The sequence below is a fragment of the Ambystoma mexicanum genome, chromosome 3p (assembly GCF_040938575.1).
Source record: "Ambystoma mexicanum isolate Mex_15411 chromosome 3p, UKY_AmexF1_1, whole genome shotgun sequence".
Taxonomy (NCBI): Eukaryota; Metazoa; Chordata; class Amphibia; order Caudata; family Ambystomatidae; genus Ambystoma; species Ambystoma mexicanum.
The window spans coordinates 804,660,084-804,680,313 of record NC_090925.1 but is presented as its reverse complement, the minus strand read 5'-3'; the positions used below and the strand labels follow the sequence as shown (position 1 = coordinate 804,680,313).

At 48.1% G+C, this 20,230-nt stretch overlaps 1 protein-coding gene across 4 annotated transcripts in view; it reads left to right on the top strand.

Moving 5' to 3' along the window:
* The window catches only part of RNF112 (ring finger protein 112), a 680,823-nt gene that overhangs the window by 426,225 nt on the left and 234,368 nt on the right, over positions 1 to 20,230 (top strand). For all 4 annotated transcript variants that reach the window (XM_069651835.1, XM_069651833.1, XM_069651834.1 and 1 more), the window contains one exon: positions 3,817 to 3,937. In XM_069651835.1, coding sequence (XP_069507936.1) covers positions 3,817 to 3,937 — 121 coding nt within the window. The remainder of the gene's footprint in view (positions 1 to 3,816; positions 3,938 to 20,230) is intronic.

The window sequence follows — 20,230 nt, the reverse complement described above, 5'->3', positions numbered from 1 at the left end:
GTGCTGCATGCTTTGTGCCTTGGAGGATGTGTGCCTTGTGTATGTATTGATTCCCATGTCACCAGTGTCTGTACATGACCTGTACTCATGTCGGCATACTTGTGTATGAGAAGATGGGTATGTTTGTGCACCCTAGGTCAACGGCATGGTACGTTGTCCACTTTATGGGTTGGTAGTGGTCTATTGTCGTGCAGTTGGACATGTGTGTGTGTGTGTTGTTCCCTAGATTTGCATGCCTGCAGTCATTATTTGGGTGATGCATGTTGTACTCACCAACATCTGCTTGTGCCCCTGCCCGGGCCTCTTCCACTCCAACTCCCTTGATGCCCTCGAGATGCAGCACAGTGCCTCATGTCTCCTGCCAGGACATCAACTTGATGGGGGAGCCCGTCCCGCCTCCAGTTGCTGTGCTTTCTCTTCTGTGGGCCGAGAGCAGGTTGCGGACTCTCGGGCGAAGGTCATCCCACCCCTTGTGGCAAACATTTCAGGTGCGGGGGACGGGGCCCACAGCCGACACCTTCTCTGCCACCTCCTCCTTTATTGCGCTCTTTCTTAGTTGGCTGGTGGCTCTGCAGTCGAATGTTAAGAGCTCACCAGCATTGGCCACAATGGTGTCTGTGAACATGCTCCATTCTGGCTCAATGAAACGTGATTTACCGATGGAAATTTGGGGTATCCGGGATTTTGCAGTTCCTGACATGAGGCTGGTGTTAGTGTCTGGATGGCTACAGGAAGTGGGTGCTTTTATGTGGAGTGAGTTTTTCAAAATGGCCCCCGGAGAGCTTCCAGTTCCTGCGATGACTCTGTTTCCGGTTACGGAAACTGTGCCAATGGCATTTTTGGTTAAAGGAGCAGCGTGAAGAGTGGCTTTTGCCAGTACTTACGGGATGACGGTTGCACTGTTACTGGCCTGCTGGAATGCATGTGCTCAAGTACTTGTGATGTACCGATGGTACCAATGATTTTGGTTGCTGGAAACGGTGCCACCGGGATCATGGAATCACCAGTGATTTACCGGAAAACTTGTAATGAGAGCCCTTGTCTTCTTTCTCACTCATTGAGTAAATCCAACCAGAAGGAATGCTTGCCCCTTCCACCAAGCCGATGATAGTCATATGTGGAGGCTGAAGTTCCACTTATTTGTGTCCAAGACACTCGCATAGTCATAGTTAGTAGAACAGTGGTGACTGCCCCTGCTTCGTGACATCCAGAAGAAGGGCCTGAAAGAGGGACTCCTGTATTACGAAAGCCTCCAGGAAATGTAAGGTTCAGTGATCAGAGGAAAAGTTTTCTGAACCAAATATGTGAAGGGATTATGCAATTGCAACCAAGTGACCCCAAGTATCAGGCCACAATGGGGAGCAGCTATGAGATTAAAGTTGATGTTCTACTTATGTCCCTGGCAAGTGGACATATTGAGCATGACCGCTCAACCACCATGGACTGTCCTCAGCAAGATCCTGTTGACGGCTCACACTGGCTTGAGATGCATATTGAGTGCTACGGGTATCCTTGTATTCCTGGCGCCCACCAAATCCAACATAATGGAATCAGGCATTTGGTCATGATCTGGGATAAATACACCACCTCGAAACATACTTCAGGAACCATGGGGGAACCATCTTTGAAAAGACTTGAACAGGTGGTTCCCTCTATGGACGAGTCGTGGCATTTCTCATTTTCAATGCAGGATGTCGAGTACAGACTCATTTGAAGTGGCCCACCTACCCATTATAGAGGCACAAGTTGGTAGCTCTCCTTTCATCACAGGCCAACTGATTTCATTTGTGTGAAGTATAACAAAAGAGATTTAATAATAATAATAATTTAGGAGGCTGGCAATGTCTGTTTTGAGGTACTATGAACAAATGGATAATGTCTGCCAGGGAGGCTGGAGGACGGAGGTGAAGGTTTATTGTGTGGGATTTATATCTGCTGTAGTAAGATGTATCTAACTTTGTTCATGTTACACTGAAAGATTTTAATCCACTTTCTGTAACCCTTTTGAACATGTAGCAATTTCTTTTCAAGTCCATTAACCACCTGAATTTGGGCAAAATATAGTGCTCAGAACATTTCAATGTTTATTCCGTATGAGGGGTGTTTTTCTGGAAATTAGTCTTATCAAATGAATACATTAAATAAAAAGACCAGCAAATTCGCTATGTCATTTGCAGTAACTCCATAACTGCAAAACAGTGAATAACTCTTATCTGCCTAATACATAACATTTGACCTTTTCGTTGCACAGATGGTGCTATACTGCATATCAGTCTTTTACTAATTTCTACATACTCTGATACAAGAAAGTAAGCATAACTTGGCACATAGGCCTTTCTATTCCATGGCTACTGCTGACATTAAGTTGATGATGTTAAAAATTGTTATTTGTGGCTGTTACTTCAGCTTGTCATGTCAGCAAATGACTGGAGATGTCCGAAGGAAAGCCCTGAGTTCCCACAAGCCAAGCTTGTGCTTTAGTTGCACCCTCCCTTTTGTTTGAAACATTATGCTGGCCTTGCATCTGAATTAAGATATTTTGCAGGCTTTCTCAGTCCTCAGTCGTGCAGCATGCCCTCTAGATAGTGGATATTCGGAGGATGGTTATGTTTTATCTGATGTGCCCCACAGCATTGTGTACCTCTGACAGATCTTATCTCTTACTTGGGTGACTCGTCCTAGTACAGCAGAAACAAAGACCTTGGGCCTGATCACGACTTTGGCGGTAACGCCGGCGGTTTTACCGCCGGCGGTATTAGCCCTACCCCCAAACTCCCCGGCGCTAATAGCGCCGGATCACGAGTTCGGCCGTAATGTAATTCCCCATTCCCCATTGAGCCCATTCGGGAATGCCCCATTCCCCATTGGGCTCAATGGGGAAAATTCGCGCCCCTCCCGCCGGCGGTAATAGCGTGAATTCTCGGCGGATTTCCCCCCAGCCAAGAGCTGGGGCGAAATCCGCCGAAGTCCTGATTTGGCGGACCCTTAAATCCAGCGGTAATAGCACGACCGCCGGATTTAAGGGTTACCGCCAAAGTCGTGATGAGACCCCTTGACTGCCTACTTAAAGTTGATTGTTTGTCAATATTGAATTCTACTCAATGAGCATTATTGCTTATAAGTATGGTATAAACTCGCATGCCTTCACAGCCAAGGCAGCTTTGGTGGCGTTCCAACAACATATGCGACTGGATGCAATTTACAAGGCAGCAAAATTGGTCCTATACATACTGCATGCTAGATGTGAGTACTAGAGCAAGAAGATGCTTAGAAATGTGTTTTGTTGAATCCGTGCATCGGGCTGCCTCCTTCCAGGTCTTGTTGGTAATGTGTCTTCTGAGGCTAGAGAAAGGTGGACAAGACATACCAATAAGTACAAGTTCCCCATTGTTGTCGATGCATTTCTTAAGATGATCCATCTATTACCTACCACCCCTTTCACGATGTAATATGGTAAAATGCAGAAAATGGGCAGAGAGCAAAAAGACTGGGGAATTAAAGCTGGTGGGTGTGGAAGAAGGTGGTGAATCCAGACGAAGACACTCATCTGCACTGGGATTCCCTTCGTTTTTTAAATGTGTTAAGGCTATTGCAATAGAATGCTCAGGTCTCTGCATAACAAATGAGGATAAAAGAATGGAGATATGGACTACCTGTTCGAGTCACCACAGTGAGTGGCGTATGCTAGTTGTAAGTAGTTTTTATAGTCATGGCTTTGGCAGAACTGATCTGAAATGTTTATCCTTCAAATTCTTTCATAGGTTAGAGAGGTTCATAAAGTCCTGCTCAGTAAGTAATCACTTTTTTGGTTTCTAGGAGCTGCAGGAGGCTTCCAAATATCCCAAGGTCTTGGACATCTTAAAGAACAGAGCTCACTGTTATCTGATGCCTTTCCCTGGGAGGAGGATCATGGTGGAACGTACCGGGGCTCTAAAAGGTAGTGGCGCCTCAGCTCTCTGTAACAGCTACTTATCCAGGGTCACACTATTGTTGTTTCGCATATACTGATAAAGTTGAATTTAGAACGTGTGCCTAATAGCTTCACTGTGCTAAAGCTTGAATTTAGAAAATGTTCCCAACAACATTGAGTGTGCCCTAATAGCGTCACTATGTTAAAGATGATTTTAGAAAGTGTGCCTAATAGCGTCACTCTGTTAAAGTTGAATTTAGAAAGTGTGCCTAGTAGCGTCACTGTGTTAAAGTTGAATTTAGAACGTGTGCCTAATAGCGTCACTGTGTTAAACCTTGCATTTGAATGTATTCCCAACATCATTGTGCCCTAATAGCGTCACTATGGTAAAGTTGAATTAAGAAAGTGTTCCCAACAACATTGAGCGTGCCTAATAGCGTCACTGTGTTAAAGTTTGAATTTAGAAAGTGTTCCCAGCAACATTGAACGTGCCTAATAGCTTCACTGTGTTAAAGTTGAATTTAGAAGGTATTCCCAAAATCATTGAGTATGCCCTAATAGCGTCACTGTGTTAAAGTTGAATTTAGAAAGTGTGCCTAATAGCGTCACTGTGCTAAAATCTGATTTTAGAATCTCAGGCACTTGTACTGATATCCACCACATCACACCACTATGCTTACACTCTTCTATACACCACCACTATGCTTACTCTCTTCTATACACCATCATTCAACTAGTACACAACTATATCACAACAATTCGGCCTAGCTGTTCTCATACGAACACAACCCCACAAACACCTCATCACACTAATAAAACACAGCCAGCTGAGCACATTCCGGCTAGATTAGGCGTTCCTCAGGCCTAACGCAGCCAGAACCCAGTCTAGGTGGGCACCCACCAGACTGAACACATCCAACCGATTTCATCAGCACCACACCTATCTCTATAAAGTAGCTATCATCCAGCAACCACACCAGCTGCACACATATCCGGTGCACCCATGCACCATACAACACTCTTTCTCTCTACTGACTTGCACTACAGTTCCCGAGGGCGTTCAACCTACCAGCACTTGAAGTCATACCAATGATACATAAGGTGCTATATAAATGCCAAGTAACATAACATAACATGCTGTCTGATGTAGAGTACAAATGCACCGGTTCAGTAGAGAAGCTGGAGCTGAATCCTGCAATATTTGAAAATGGATGAGTTTGTTGGACACTTAAGGCAGGGGGGGGCCTTATCCTCTGGCCTTTCACAGATGAGGACTGTGTACATCATTGGTGCAGGGTAAAGTAAGGTCTATAAAATGAAGGGAAGCTCCTTAATAGCGCCCATTTACACTGGGTACCATGCATAGAACTGTCCTCGCAGCACTGACCTCATATCACGGATGGCACTCTATTAAGTGTGGCACAGGACACCCAGGAAGGGTTTGGGTGGTTGTGCCAAAGTAAAGTGGACAGATAAGTACACACACAGCTGAAAGAAAGGAGAACGAAGAGTAGGCAAGTGTAATAAGGAAAAAGGTACAGAATGGATTCACTCTTGGGGTGTATGCAGATATAGGAAAAGAGTATTCCACGAACCTTAGGAAAACTCTAGCCTTCTGCACAGTTTGCTATAACAGAGGCCCACGCTGCTTGCTCATGGCTTGGAACAACAGCTATGGGTGTCTGTAACGTAGAAACTAGACAAGGGAAGGGGCAGAGGTTGCCTGACGGAAACCAACAGACAAGCTCTGTACAAGGGGTCTACAAACAGTACAAGAGAAGACACTAACAGATCAATCCAGGGAAAAGGAAGTTGAATAGCAAACTAGCAGAAGGAAATGAAGGGAAAGCCGTATAACAGGATTGGATAGGGAGAAAGAAACTGAGGGTTGAAAACAAGGAAGAAAGCAAGGGAGCAGCAATCAGGAAACAGGGGAACTGCAATAACTGAAAGTAAATAATGAAGGTAAACAGATGTGGATAGCAGAGGACGTTAGGGTACAAGGTAAAAAGCTCAGAAAAGCAGGGAAGCAATGGGCAAGCCCAAAAGGAGCAGGGCTGTAATGAAGGAAGCCCCGAGGGAAAGGTCTTAGGGCAGCGGAGTGAAGCAGGCTACACGGCAAGGAGCCCAGAAGGGCCGGGCAGCAAGGAGAGCGCCCAGAGGAGTAGGGCCACTGACTGTAGAAGGCTACAGGATGACTGTAGAAGGCTTCTAGACTGGAAGCCCAGCGGACGAAGACTGTAGGTTGAAGGCAGTGGAGCATGATCTGCTGTAAGGCAGGAGCCTGGGAGGCAATGGCGGAAGGTAGCAGCGGAGCGTGATCGGCTACAAGGCAGGAGCCTGGAAGGCAATGGCGGAAGGTAGCAGCGGAGCGTGATCGGCTGCAAGGCTGGATCCTGGAAGGCAAGGACGGAAGGTAGCAGCGGAGCGTGATCGGCTGCAAGGCTGGATCCTGGAAGGCAAGGACGGAAGGTAGCAGCGGAGCGTGATCGGCTGCTAGGCTGGATCCTGGAAGGCAAGGACGGAAGGTAGCAGTGGAGCGTGATCGGCTGCAAGGCTGGATCCTGGAAGGCAAGGACGGAAGGTAGCAGCGGAGCATGATCGGCTGCTATGCAGAGGAACCGCATACAAAGATACGTAGCTCGAAGCAAAAAGGTGCTGGAAGGACACTTAATGCAAGAGACTGAGCCCCTGCAGGCAGCAGCTTTTATACTGCCCAGCCCAGCACAGAGGCAGGCTAATTGGTCGCACCTAGCTAAGCACACCTGCAGACAATCGGCCACCTCCCTCTCTGTTCCTGAGCTGGTGGAAGCAGAGGAAATCCCTAGGGCTTCTGGGGTTTGTAGTTCCGATGATGACCAATAGGAATAGCCAGGAATAGATGATTATAGCCAAGTGCATTGTGGTAAGTGAAGTTTGTTGGAAAAAATAGAAAAGTACCAAAGTCTCGAAAATGGGAAATAAGGCCCATATTGATCGCCAATGTATGCGCAAATGGCGCAGGAATGACACCTCAACCCTAACAGCCGAACCGCAAAGCCTGAGATATTGCCAGCATAAAAAAAGGGACATGCTTTAACTCCCTATACAGCCACAACAGTACCACCAGGATGTTGGGGTACTGGATCAAAACATAGGCCAAGACAAAGTTTAAATAGCATAATCGGTCCTCTGTTTAGGAGTTTCACACACCAAGCTAAAACCATAGCAACAGGGAGAGAAGGGAACGAAGGGTAGGAATAGCAACTAAAGATTTTAGGTTTAATTCAACCTGAAGTAGTCCTACCCTTGGGATAAGGGGTGATTATTGTCTTATTTCTGAGTTCTTGGTACCCAGCATGCTTGACCAACTTCAGTCGGTCATTAGGGTTCCCATTAGGGTACTCGATGTCTTCTCTTTTTTTGTGAATTCAAGGTTCCAGCACCCTCGTTGCTCTCTTCCTGTCATTCTTGACAGCATCTTGCCCCCTTTTCCACTAATTCTGTCCATTGGGCTTAGCGCTTTACCCCACCCCTTACTACATTCTCTGCCATTATCTCAGGCTTAAGAGTTCTGTGAAGTGGGAATAACTTCCCAGAAGTGTTAAGTAGAGTGAGGATCTCATGTGGACCTGATTTTACCAAAGCCCTGAAGGGGTTTTCCAATTCTTAGGGCCTGAAAGTTTCTCTTCAGGGACATCTCTCTATACTTGCCCTGTCCCTCCTCTGGGTCTTTTCCAGTCTTTTCATTATCTCCCCCTGCTGCTCTTTCTATTCTTTATGAGCCTCCCCCTGATGTTCTCTCACCCCTTCCTTATCTTTTCCCACTTGCACTCCCTAGTGTGCACATCCCTCCTTCATAATTCATCCTTCCTTCTTCTTGTGTTGGCAATTTACTTCCTCAGTCCCTCCTTCCGATGTTGCCACAGCTCCTCAATTCCTTTTTCCAATTTATTTTGATATTGCCACTCCTTAATCCCGTCTTCACCTCCTTCTGATGTTGCTATTTATCTTCCTTAATCCCACATTCTACATCCTTCTCATGCTCATGTTGTTACTGCTCATCCTTCATCTCAACTTCCACCTCCTTCTGAAGTTGACGGTACTCCTTAATTCCTCCTTCCACTTTCTTCTCCCCCTCTTGCTTCCAATCACTTCCTACGCTCAAAACTCCTCCTCCTCTTCCCCGGGCACAACTCGCTGTCCGCAATCCTTACTCTCTTCAAACATCTCCAACATATCTCCTCCTGTGGCTCCTTCTCCAAACACCCACACTGAGTGTCTGAGGATTTGAGCTTTTCAGAATCAGGGTCACCTGGCAGGGTCTGCAGCTGGGTAAATGAGAGCAATGCTTTTAGATTGGCTAATTCTAAGTGCCTTACTAGAATCTGATTGGTACCCCGTGGGCCAGATCAAGATGAGCCTTCACATGGTTTGTCTGCCATTTTAAATGTATGCTCAATAGTAATGACTTTCCTGGGTGGTCTAGGGCCACTACATGAGGTTTTCTCAAAGCCCGCATGAATGGTTGCTGAAGATAAGCCTTTTATTCTTGTCCTTAACTGTGATTTCCATGCCGGAATCGGAGTGATCGCCGCTGTGCAGAAACAGCAGGAATTGTGTGGACATTGGGCTCACTGAACGACTACTCCAGAACTAAAAAATATGCCTCTGCGCTTTTCGGAGACTCAGTCAGCGGTCCGCATAGAAATATTTGCCCTGCTACTGATGTCGGACCAGAGCCTCCATGGTCAGAGGGGAAGGTAAAGATATATTTACTACTAATGTGGGGCTGAGATTCCTTTCTCGGGCTCTCTTGAAAGTATGACACATCTTGGTGTATGCTTCAAGACTTTTTGCGTTTGCAAAGCGAAGCAATACTGCATCTAAGGTTGTCCTTTCGGCATCCGACTTGTTTAGTGAGACAGCTATCATTTCACTCTTTCAAAGGACAGTATCATTAAACTGTGCCTACACAGAGAAGGAGTTTTGTTTGGCCCTAAGACCACATGGTTGCTGGGAAGGGATGAGTGGGTGTCCTTTTCAGAGCATGGGTGTCTCTTGGAGGGGGCTTAAAGGACCAGTACCTTCATGGGGTTTCCTTTGACGGTCCCTTGCCATATGGAAGGCGCTAAGCACAGGTGACCAGGGGATCCTACACATACTACACCAATCCCCATTAACCTCTAGCAAGCAGAGGTACGTGCCCCCCACTTAATCATGCAGCTAGAAGTCTCTATAATCAGGCAGAGGACAATGTGACACCCGCTAAAACAATCATGTGATACATCTACAATCACTATTAATTACCCAACAAATGCTATCCCAATCCACCAGTAAACCCTACCACGATGCACATATTCACACAGATCACCACACACATTCTTGTTTCATTGAAACATACGTCAGGTAAACAGTGAAAGGATTATATCACGTTATGGCCCTTTGCATCATATATGGCATTGCAACAAGCAATAGCTCCATTTTCACAACATCATTTGAAATGTTGACTTACTAATTTCCACAGCAAGCAAAAGCAGTCGTCCTCTTCTTATCTTCTACTCAAAAACACTAGGTTGACAACCCCATCTCCAACCGGCAAAGCAGCCACAGAATTAGCCAGGTGCCACATTTTGTAGCAACAAATGGTCTGAGCCAATTACACACATTCAGATCAATTCCCTAACTGCAATAACAACCAAACCCTGCCAATCTTAAGTAGACTAAACGGCACAACCCCCCGCTCAGAATCTGCTCATGCCACAGGCATCAGTGGCTTTATAGATATGAAAGAAATCTGTCTTCCTCTTGCCCTAGAACCACAATGCCAATGCATTGCAGGGAGCAGTGGCAGACTGGATCCATGCACTACTTCTCATTAATTCCACACCCTCCAACAACCCTACAATTCTGGTCCTTTTGTGCTCTGGCCATGAAACTAACAACTACCCCATGGAAAACCCATGCCATTTAAACTAGCCATGAGGCACATCGCTTTATGGGGAGTTTAATATTTTTGCACATAGCAGTCCCAGTGCCAAGTAGTAGAGGATATCTGCATCTGTAAATGTAGGTCAGTGAATGGATATTAAGCTCTGCGGTTCGGAATTCTATGAGGTTGCTATGGATGAAGCATCAGTGGTTGAGATTCTCTATGATCTCAATGGCTGCCAGTTGTTGTAAGCATAGTTCTTGGGGTATTAGTGGTGTGATGAAGTCCTCTTTCTGATTGTGTTGGTAGATGTTGGGTTTGGCAAGGGGCCGGGTGATGCCACAAGTGAATAAAATGCAGGGCCTGGGGTTCTCATTGTGAGGATCACAGGGTTGCTCCCACCAAGCCACATGTGGAAGACAGGCACTTGTCAAAGTGTAACTGTGGGTAATCTGCCCCCTCGGCTCTCTTCGCAAGGGTGCAGTAATCGCTACAAAATCTACCCCACGAAAGAGGAGGACAGAGGCTAAGCCGGGATATCCGACAGAGAATCAGCCAGTTCCTATGCCAGCAAAATAGTGAGTGAGGCGCTCCAATATACCTGACATGGTACGTGAATCTGCAGTCCAGCAAACACAGGAGACCCGCTCAGGCTCAGAAAACTATGACTCTCCCGTGTCCTATTTCAAAGCAGCACACTCGAGTTCACTTAAACAGGGAGAGGGTAGAAGACGGTGCCAGTGTTGGTCAAGAAGGAGGACTACCCATGGTGAGGGATATGCCAATCCAAAGACCCCTACCAGAGCTGTAAACCACCTCCAGAGTTGGAGCCTTGCAGCCATTCCCTATCCCCTCGACCATTCTAGACTCACATTACACCAGCGGGAAGCTCGAAGGAGTGGCCAAAACCCTACAGAAGCCCAAGGGCTCAGTCTTTAGTTGGTGGAGCCAGGAGGAGGAGCTCATCTGGCGCTGTCTGAAGAGGTGAAGCGAAGAGGCCGGAGAGGATATTTAGCAAAGCCCCTAGAGGTAAAGCGAAGAGCCTGGCGAGGAGAAAAGGGCGGCGACATAAACCTGTTTGAGACTGTGGAGCTGTGTCTCTGCTGCTGTGCCTCCTGTGCTCCCCTGCTCCTTCTCTGCTCTGAGGAAGAAGTGTGCTGCTAAACTACGGACTGCTTCTGGGGCTCTGTCCCTTTAATCATACCTTTGGAACATCCGGCATTTGGTGTGTCAAGTGACTCATCACGTGACTTTGAAAGGCGTTTAAAAGGCTTGCCGCGGCACCCTTGCAGCGATAAGCCTGGCGAGGAGAAAAGGGCGGCGACATAAACCTGTTTCGAGACTGCGGAGCTGTGAGGAGTGGAGGACCTGCTCTTAGTGATAGCACGTGGCTGAAAGAGCAGACCAAAAAAGTGGCCTGGAACGTGCATCCGGCCCCTTACTGAGGAGTTTCACTGTACGGTGCCCCGGTCAGCTGGTGGCCCCGACCCGCACTCCAGCCGTCTCTAGAGGCGGACTCCCATAATAAAGAGCTACCATCACAGGAAAAAAGAAAGTAACGAAAGACTCTTTGGCTCCGATGTTCTTGACTCTTGAAGATAAAAGAAAAATCCAAACGAATAAAATACTGAAAGAAAGCCACAAGATCGCAGAACCTGCATCTCCAACAGTTTCTTCCAACAACTACAGATTCGAAGAGAGGAATGAAAATGGAAATAAAAAAGTCTACTTGAAAAAAGATTCCATCAATATCACTAAATCCCTCAAAAATCCGAATTACAGGTCTGTGGCGCTAGATGACCACAGAGCAAGAACATCGCAACAACACACAAACACATCCTCATCAGCAAAACACATGAAAGTTTCAGATCGAAACTTTAATCAAACAATGCCGCAGGAGAAAAAGACAAGACTTGAAAAATCTTGTAATATTCAAAGAGTAGCCGACAAAAGGGATAATCTGATACTAAACAGAAGAACCCTGATGGACCTATTCTCAAGAATACCAAATCTAAAACGATTAAGATCAAGTGACTTGAAAATCATGGAGCCGGGAATAGAGGGGCATAATGATGCAGCTTTCTTGTTCATCGAATCCTCAAGGGTAAAAGACTGGATGAGACAAGCAGCGGATGACTTATACGATTGGGGTTATGTACTTGACGACCTGAAGCAGAAGACCCACGAACGATCCTCCGCTCACAATCACCCAGATAGATCAACTCACAGATCGCATCGACCACCCAAGGAATTATGGCTAGGAGGTAGAAGACGCTTGCTTTCTAGCGAATCCAGCTTTAACCCGACTACCAGGAGTAAACCGGAAAGCGAAAGGGCAAACACAACACTAAGGAAAAGCGTTAATCCATTGAAAATACAATCTCACGGGGAAAGATTACAACATAAATCCCCTAGAACGGGAGAATCTCAAGGTTTCGATTACTTGATTTCCAGTGATTGCGACTCATTGGCTGACTTTAAAGACCCTGATCAATTTCTGATGAGCCCAATTCCAACGATGAAAATCACCTTCGACCAAAAAATGACATTGAATGAAACCAAAAGCTCAACCCATCTCGAAACAAACGGAGGTAAGAGCGTGGAAAAATGGTATTGGATCGCGCCAGCTCTAAACAAGTTTAGCAATTACCAAAATCCACAAGAGCACATTGACCATGCAAACCCTCTAAAGAAAGCCCAATGGAAAATGTATCCATCATTTCGTGGAATACTAGAGGCTTCGCTCACTTGACTAAAGAAAGTGACATAAACCTGGGACAATATGACGTAATAAAGCTACAAGAAACCTGTCTGTTAAATAAACCTTCTTTGGACGGCTTTGAAATCCACTTCTCCCCTGCATACAGAGGTGCTTAAGGCCACCCGATGTCTGGCCTATTAACAGCCTGCCGTTCGAGCATCACTAGTTCTATGGAACTGTCACACTGCAAAGTCAGAAGTAATAAAAAGGAAGACGATTTTTATAAACACTTACTGGAACCTAAACGCAATTACTAATAACAAGTTCCTGAACGACCTGGAAAATGTTATTGAAACGACGTCTGAGAATCATGACATTGATCATATTTTGATTGGCGGTGATTTAAATATAACTTGCGAAGGGGTCGGCAACCAAAAAGCTACTTACCGACAACACACAGATTCATCAGGAAGGGCCCGATTATGGGAGTCACTCATGAAAATCAATGACCTGCACAATCTTCCAACCTGGGAAAGAGCAAACCAAACTTTTATAATAGATCATATCCACGTCTCACGCAATTTGCTTGCGGAAATAAAATCTTTCAACGTAGTAAGAACTACCTATAGTGATCATAACATGCTGCAGATGACGTGGACTTCTCCTAAACCACCAACTGAGACAATTCAACACAAACCAGAGGCTTACTGTAGTGCAGTGCGTCTCAAGATAACAGAAGCAGGGATTGCACAACTAACCAATCGATATTCTAATACCGGCATGGCCAGAAAATCAATAGACTATCGTCCACTCCTCATGGCCTTCAAGAAACCGGTTGGAAAATCATCAATTTGTGCAAGATCTGAAACCCACACATATGATCAAGAATTAGTCGTAAAGTGCAGACTGATGCGCAAATTAAAGTGACAAGCAAAAAAACCAACATCACCCAATATAAAAGTGGATGCCCTTAAAGCAGAAAAATAATACAAAGCCTGGGTGAGAAATCACAGAAAGAAAATGTATCAGATTGATTCTGAAGAGATGTTGAGGGCCATTTGCGGGAGAAAAACAAGCACCTTCTGGACTTTAGTAAAATCTACAACAAGATCATCCACTGAGACACTACAGAACAGCGTGGGAGAAGCAAAGTGGATCAACCACTTCGAACAGCTGTACCAAGCATGAAACATCTGTCTCGAACAAATGCCGGAAGAGTCTCTTGAGCCATGGGTCATTCCGCATAACCTGGATCAAATACTAGCCAAAATAAGAAAACTAAATTACTCCAGAGCCCCAGGCCCTGATGGGATGACCAACTTTGACCTGAAAAAACAGGCGGACGCCTGGTCGATATTCATTTCTAAAGTATTTGCAAAATGTCAGAGGACCAGATCAGTCCCACTGTCATGGAAATCCGCAAACATCGCCCCAATATTCAAGAAGGGAGCAAGGGATAACCCGAAGCACTACCGCCCAATCGCACTACTTTTTTTTTTTTAAAACAATTTTTATTATTTTAAACAACACGCCAAACATTACAGCTTTTAGGACGTTCATAATCAATGTCAAACCAACACATTATACATTTCCCGTCCTCCCCCATCCATCCCCACAAACTTGAGCCGTTTCATCGGTGTCATCTACATGAGTATTTACGGGAATCTCAGCGCTTGTTGACTCATCCGAGTCTTCTGTTTCATGACTGACCTGGTGAGGGGTAGCCATTGAGGTCACCAGTTGCCTCCAGGCCATCAGGGGACCCACTTCCTCTTCTCCCCCCCTGGTGGCAGCTTCAAACCAGACCGCAGTTTCCGCTTCTGCCCATCTCAGGAGGTCCGCCCACCATGTCTCCACTCTAGGCCTATGGGCCGCCTTCCAACACATTGCAATCCTGCGCTTGGCCAGGGCATATGCTAGGTCCTTCATTTTGCTGATATGCTTTAAATTACGTGGCCTGGGGAAATTCCCAAGCATGCATGCCCCAGCAGACCCCACATCAAGCACCACACCCCCACCGGCCATTTTCATCTTCATTTCTTCTCAGAATCTATGCACCTCTGGGCAAGCCCAGAACATGTGCAGCAACCCTGCCTCCTCCTCTCCGCACCTGGGGCATTTCTGTATGGCTGAGCCTCCAAACCTGGCTAATCTTCCAGGGGTCAGGTAGGCTCTGTGGGTGACATACAGCTGGATCTGCTGGAGTCTCACATTCCAGGACACATTTTTGTGGTACCTCTGAGCTCTATACCATTGTCCATCTGTCATGGATTCTCCTATCTCCTCCTCCCAATCATGACTCAGCTGGAGTAGCTCCCCCTCTGCCTTCGCTCTTAAGAGCTCATATATCTTAGATATTTCATGTCCACCCTCTGAGACAACATACATCATTTCCAGGGTGGCATCAGGTTCTTCCGCCAGTGCCGTCTCAGGCCACCTCCCCTTACCCGTTTCAAGAGCCTGATATATGTAATGTATTGGCCACTATGCACCCCTGTCTCCTCCTGCAACCTCTGAAATTCCAATGCCTCCCCTTCCTGCCATATATCTCAGAGGGTGGCTAGACCCACCGGTTCCCAGTATCTGCGAACCTATTAGAACAATTGGGGGTCATCCCCGCATAGAGCCACTAGCGGGACTTGCTGAGAGAGCGGGTCTGGGTCGCCCACCGTTTTCCATGCTCTGCGCCAAACTTCCCAGCCCAACTCCAATAGCCTCCCCCTCCCCGCCATCTTAGTTGTATGCATCCACACTGTCTCTTTTAGAAAGTATGGGGCTGAGTCACCCTGCAAAAGCCTGGCTTCCGCCGAGTCCTCCGCAGACAACCACCTGGCCACATACAACAGTCCCGCCAAGTAATACAATTCAAAGTTTGGCAGGTTTATGCCCCCCTTATCACAAATGTTCTGTAGCTTCCACAGGGCCACCCTATTCCTCGAGTTGCCCCATATGAAGCCCCTGCACATGCCATGGAGTCTCACGAAGAAGCGTCTGGGGATCAAGTATGGGACATTCACAAAAAAGTGCTAGAGTCTGGGCAGAACGACCATTTTGAGCAGAGCCGCTCTCCCCATCATGGCCAGGGGTAACCTAGACCAGAACGCCATGCTATTCCTAATACCTTCAATCGCTTTCTCTGTATTATGTTTGTGCTCTATCTCTATTTTATGGTAAATATTCACACCCAGATACTTGAATGTCACGGTCTGCCAGGGTATTTTCAGGACGGGTAGCCTCGCCGATGGGGCACTCCTATACCTTCCCAAGGGGAACAAGCTAGACTTCCCGGGGTTCACCGATATGCCCGAGAGGGTGGCATAACGATCCATCACCTCCAGCACATATTGCAGGTTTTCTTCCGGGTAGCGCAAGTAGAGAAGCATATCATCTGCATACAGTGATATCAGGTGTGTGCCCCCTGTCGTGCGAATCCCCACCTCCCCGTATTGTTGCCGCAGTCATATTGCTAGCGGCTCTAATGCCAGGATGTATAACATGGGTGACCAGGGGCAACCCTGTCTGGTCCCCCTGCTGAGTTGCCATTTGTCTGAGATTGCGGGTCCAGTTTTAACTCTCGCAATCGGGGAACTGTATAGCAACTGGGCCCATATAGTATATCCTGGTCCCATTCCGTATCCTTTCGGGGTCTCTTTCAACCACGGCCACCGCACTGAATCAAAGGCTTTCACTGCGTCCAGCGACACGATAGCCATCTCGCCTGAGTCTTCCTTAGTTTGATCAATGATAGGGTGCAGCCTCCTGTGGTTATCTGTGATATTTCTGCCGGGGACATAACCCGTTTGGTCTGGGTGTATCAACTTGCCAATTACCCTCTTTAGCCTGTTGGCTAGCACTGCTGTGAGTATTTTGCTATCCTGATTAAGCATGGACAAGGACCCGCATTCCATGTCCGGCTTACCTGGTTTCAGGAGCAGGACGATCACTGCCTCGCGGAGGGACGCCGGCAGTTCCCCCCGCTCATAGGCTTCATTAAACATGGCCAGCAGCGGCTGGAGTAGCTCCTGCTTTTATGTTTTATAAAATTTGCTGGGTAACCCATCCGACCCGGGCGCTTTACATGTAGGGAGGTGTTGGATCACCGCTTCCAGTTCGTCCACGGTAATAGGGGCGTCTAAGTCTGCGCGTTCTAGGTCATCCAAGGTGGGCAGCCCCACTTCCTCTATTGTTTCCAGTATTTCCTGGCTCATATCCTCTCCTGTATCCTCATATAATCGTCTGTAGTACTTGAGGAACTCCCCGTTTACCCCCTCCTGGGTGTTATAAATTCGGCCTCCCGCATCCCTGACCTCTCTGATCACGGAACGGGGGGTCTCATTTTTGTACAGCCAGGCCAGTAGTCTACCTGGCTTATCCCCCCCTGCATGTTACCTCTCTGTATATTTCTTATAATTTAATTTGCATAATCTATCCCAGAGTTCACTACAAGCTAACTAAGTCTTTTAACTTAGCGCTGTTCTCTCGGGCGGTCCCCTCAATTCGAGTAAAGCCCTCCAGCTCTCTTTCCATTTCCAGCAGTTCCCGTTCACTACCCCCTTGGTGCCCCTCAGATTTTGATATGGCTACCCCCCGCACCACCACCACTTTAAATGCCTCCCATACTGTTCCCACAGATCATACACTGCCCGTGTTGATTTCAAAGTATTCCTTGATAGCCACCCTCAGATCCTCTCGAAATTCTGCATCCTGTAGAGCTTCAGTTCTGAGCCTCCATGTCGGGATACACGCTCTGGGGGGTTGATGTTGCCACTCTACGACCAAAAGCGAATGGTCGGATAATACCCTGGCTTTGTATTCGGCCCCCACCATTTCTCCCACTATCTCCGCTGCAGCAAACGCGTAATCCAACCTTGTGTGCAGGTCATGTGGCACTGCATAGTGCGAATACTGCCTATCCGTTGGGTGTAGCCTTCTCCACACATCCTCCAGACCGAGGTCTGTCAATAGTGTCCTCAATGCTATAGCTGCTGGTGCTGGCTTTCCTGATTTGTCATCTGACCTATCAATCCTGGGGTTCAGGGTGCAATTGAAATCCCCTCCCCACACCATCGCGCCACCCACCAGGGGGCTAACTTTACTGTATAGGGACCTAAAATATGCCGCTGTATCATGGTTAGGGGCATACATATGTATAATGTTCACCTCCCTATTTTCCAGGATCCCCGCCACCACCACCATTCTGCCCTCTAGGTCTATTGTCGAGCTGAGCAACTGAAACGGCACGTGCGGTGCCACCCAAGTGATCACCCCTCTTGCATATGCCGAGTATGTGGCATCTATGACATTACCTTTCCATTTTCTTCTGACCACCTCCAGCTTCTCCTTGGTGAGGTGGGTCTCTTTAAATACATCATCACTTTGTTACATTTTAGATAACTATTGAGGCCCCGCACATTCCAGGTCGCCACTCTGAGATTACCCGACGCCATCTGCTCGATGTACTCCCCCCTCCACTCTCCCCTCCGATGTCTTCCCTGATGACCCGTTGTCCGACTCTTAGCCCTCCCATCCTCAACAACTCCCCCCTTCCCAAAACTCTACCCCACTGCACACAACCCTTCCCCTCCCCCCACCCTGCCCAGCCCCAACAGATGCCGAGCTCCATCCCTGGATCTCAGGCCCACTTGCGTCTGGTCCTATCTCGGAGCCAAGGACAAGGACCCCGCGGGGCGTCACCGGTCTAACAGTGACCTAAATAAGTGTTCTTCTAAGGGGTTCGAGGATTGTCTCCCAGGAGCTCCCACCCACCCAAGTAGGATGGTTGTGTCCTACGGATCCTGCCAGCACATATTTACTGCAACATATTCCCCACAAGCTTTATTTAACACTATATACAAGTGTCTTGCCAGCACGTATTTGCTGCAACACACTCCCCGCAAGCTTTATTTAATACTAAATTCTAGTCCCAATGTCCTGTGTCAAATCACCAGGGATGACCCAGCTTCATGCTACTAATCTTCTACGGCTCCCGTCTGGATGTCCGGTTCTTGAGGGCGACCCTGCGTGTCCAGCCAGTCCATAGCATCCTCCGGCGTCTCGAATAACAGACTTTTGTTCTTGTAGAACACTTTCAATTTGGCCGGGTAGAGCAACATATATCGGTGACCGGCCCCTCTCAACCTCCTTTTCACCGCCCCGAAGTTCATCCTGCTGCGCTGTACGTGCAAAGTGTAGTCCGGGTATGCCGTGATTTTCGCCGGCCCCCTTTCTATTGTCCCCCCCCCCTTCCGGAAGAATTCCAGTATCTTTTCCCGATAGTTCAAGATCTTTGCGATCAGCGGCCGCGGGGGGGACCCGGGGGCGGTCTCCTTGTCAAGGCCCTATGCGCCCTCTCAACAGAAAACCCCTGGGTCAGTGCTCCGCTAGTTATTTCCTGCAGAAGCATGGATTCTACACATTCCGTTGGGTTAGGCCCCTCCATTCCTTCCGGCAGGCCAACAATACGAATGTTATTGTGTCTGGCGCGCCCTTCCGCCTCCTCCGCCCTGTTCTCCAGGTTTCCCACACACTGCACGAGGGCATGAAGTTCCGATCCGTGGGCGGCGCATGTATTCGCGCCATCTCCTTTCCCAGGTTTCCAGTGCGCTCTGCGAGCGTGCGCACATCCTGTCTCAACAGATTGACTTCCTCCTGGACAGCTTATATTTTAAGGTCCAGACCCACTTTCAATTCGTTCATTGCTAGGCCCAGTTTGGTCTCCCAGGGAATTTTCAAGTCTGCAATCGCTGCCAGCACTTCCTGGATCGTGCCCGGTTTCTCCGCCACTGAGGCGATAGCGTCCTTGCTTTTACCGCCTTCTGCACCTAGGCGTCTTGGCATAGGCCTCCAGCATGGGCTGTTTGCTTTTGGGTCTGACAGTTTTGTTGGACATCATGCAATGCTGTTCAGACGTGGGCCAGCAGCGCCTCCCCTCGTGCAAAAGTCTGCGTGGCGCCAGGCCACTCCTGGCGTGTCTGGGGCCGTTTCAGCTGTGTTCAGGTGTGTCCTTATCGCCCCACACCTAGAATGTGCTGTGCCCTCCCGCGTACCTGCGCTCACGGAGTGTCGCTCCCCCGGCCCCCACTATATTCCATTCAATAGCCGGTGGTCCTGCACGCCCACTGACCCAACACACTGTCATTCCGGTGCTCCGTGAGCCCCAAGGCCATCTAGCCTGCAGTCTTGCCTCAGATGTTTCCTTCACGCCCCTTGGCCATGCAGGCCGTCTGATACCATGTATTTATTGGATCCCTGGGTTTGATGTATTTTTTAAACACCCAATCTTGCGCTGCCGGATGTCTCGGCCATTGAGTTTGGGGCGGAGGGGCAGGCACCCCACAGGGTTCCCCTCGTTAGTGTCAGAGCGCTCCCTTGCTCACTCTCCTGAAGGGCTTGCAGGCTACCCCCGCCCCCCTGCGTGTGCTGTTCCCAGTGGGGGCGAGAGGGCTGCCAAGAAAAGTTCTGGGTGGGTTGGGCGTCCTTGTGTCTTTTGCCGTCTGAGGACTTGCACCGGGCCAGTGGGCTCAAGGGGTGGCTGGGCGGACTGTGACGAACCGTCACGCTGGTTAGGTTGGAGGGGCCATCTCACCTCGTGCTGCTTTCCTTGAGGCTGACACTTTCCTTGGGGGCCAAGCACTCCTCTATAATCCAGTGGGGGCGGCCACTTGCGAACACTGCAGGCTTGCCTGGCTTTGGTTACTGCAATGGGCGG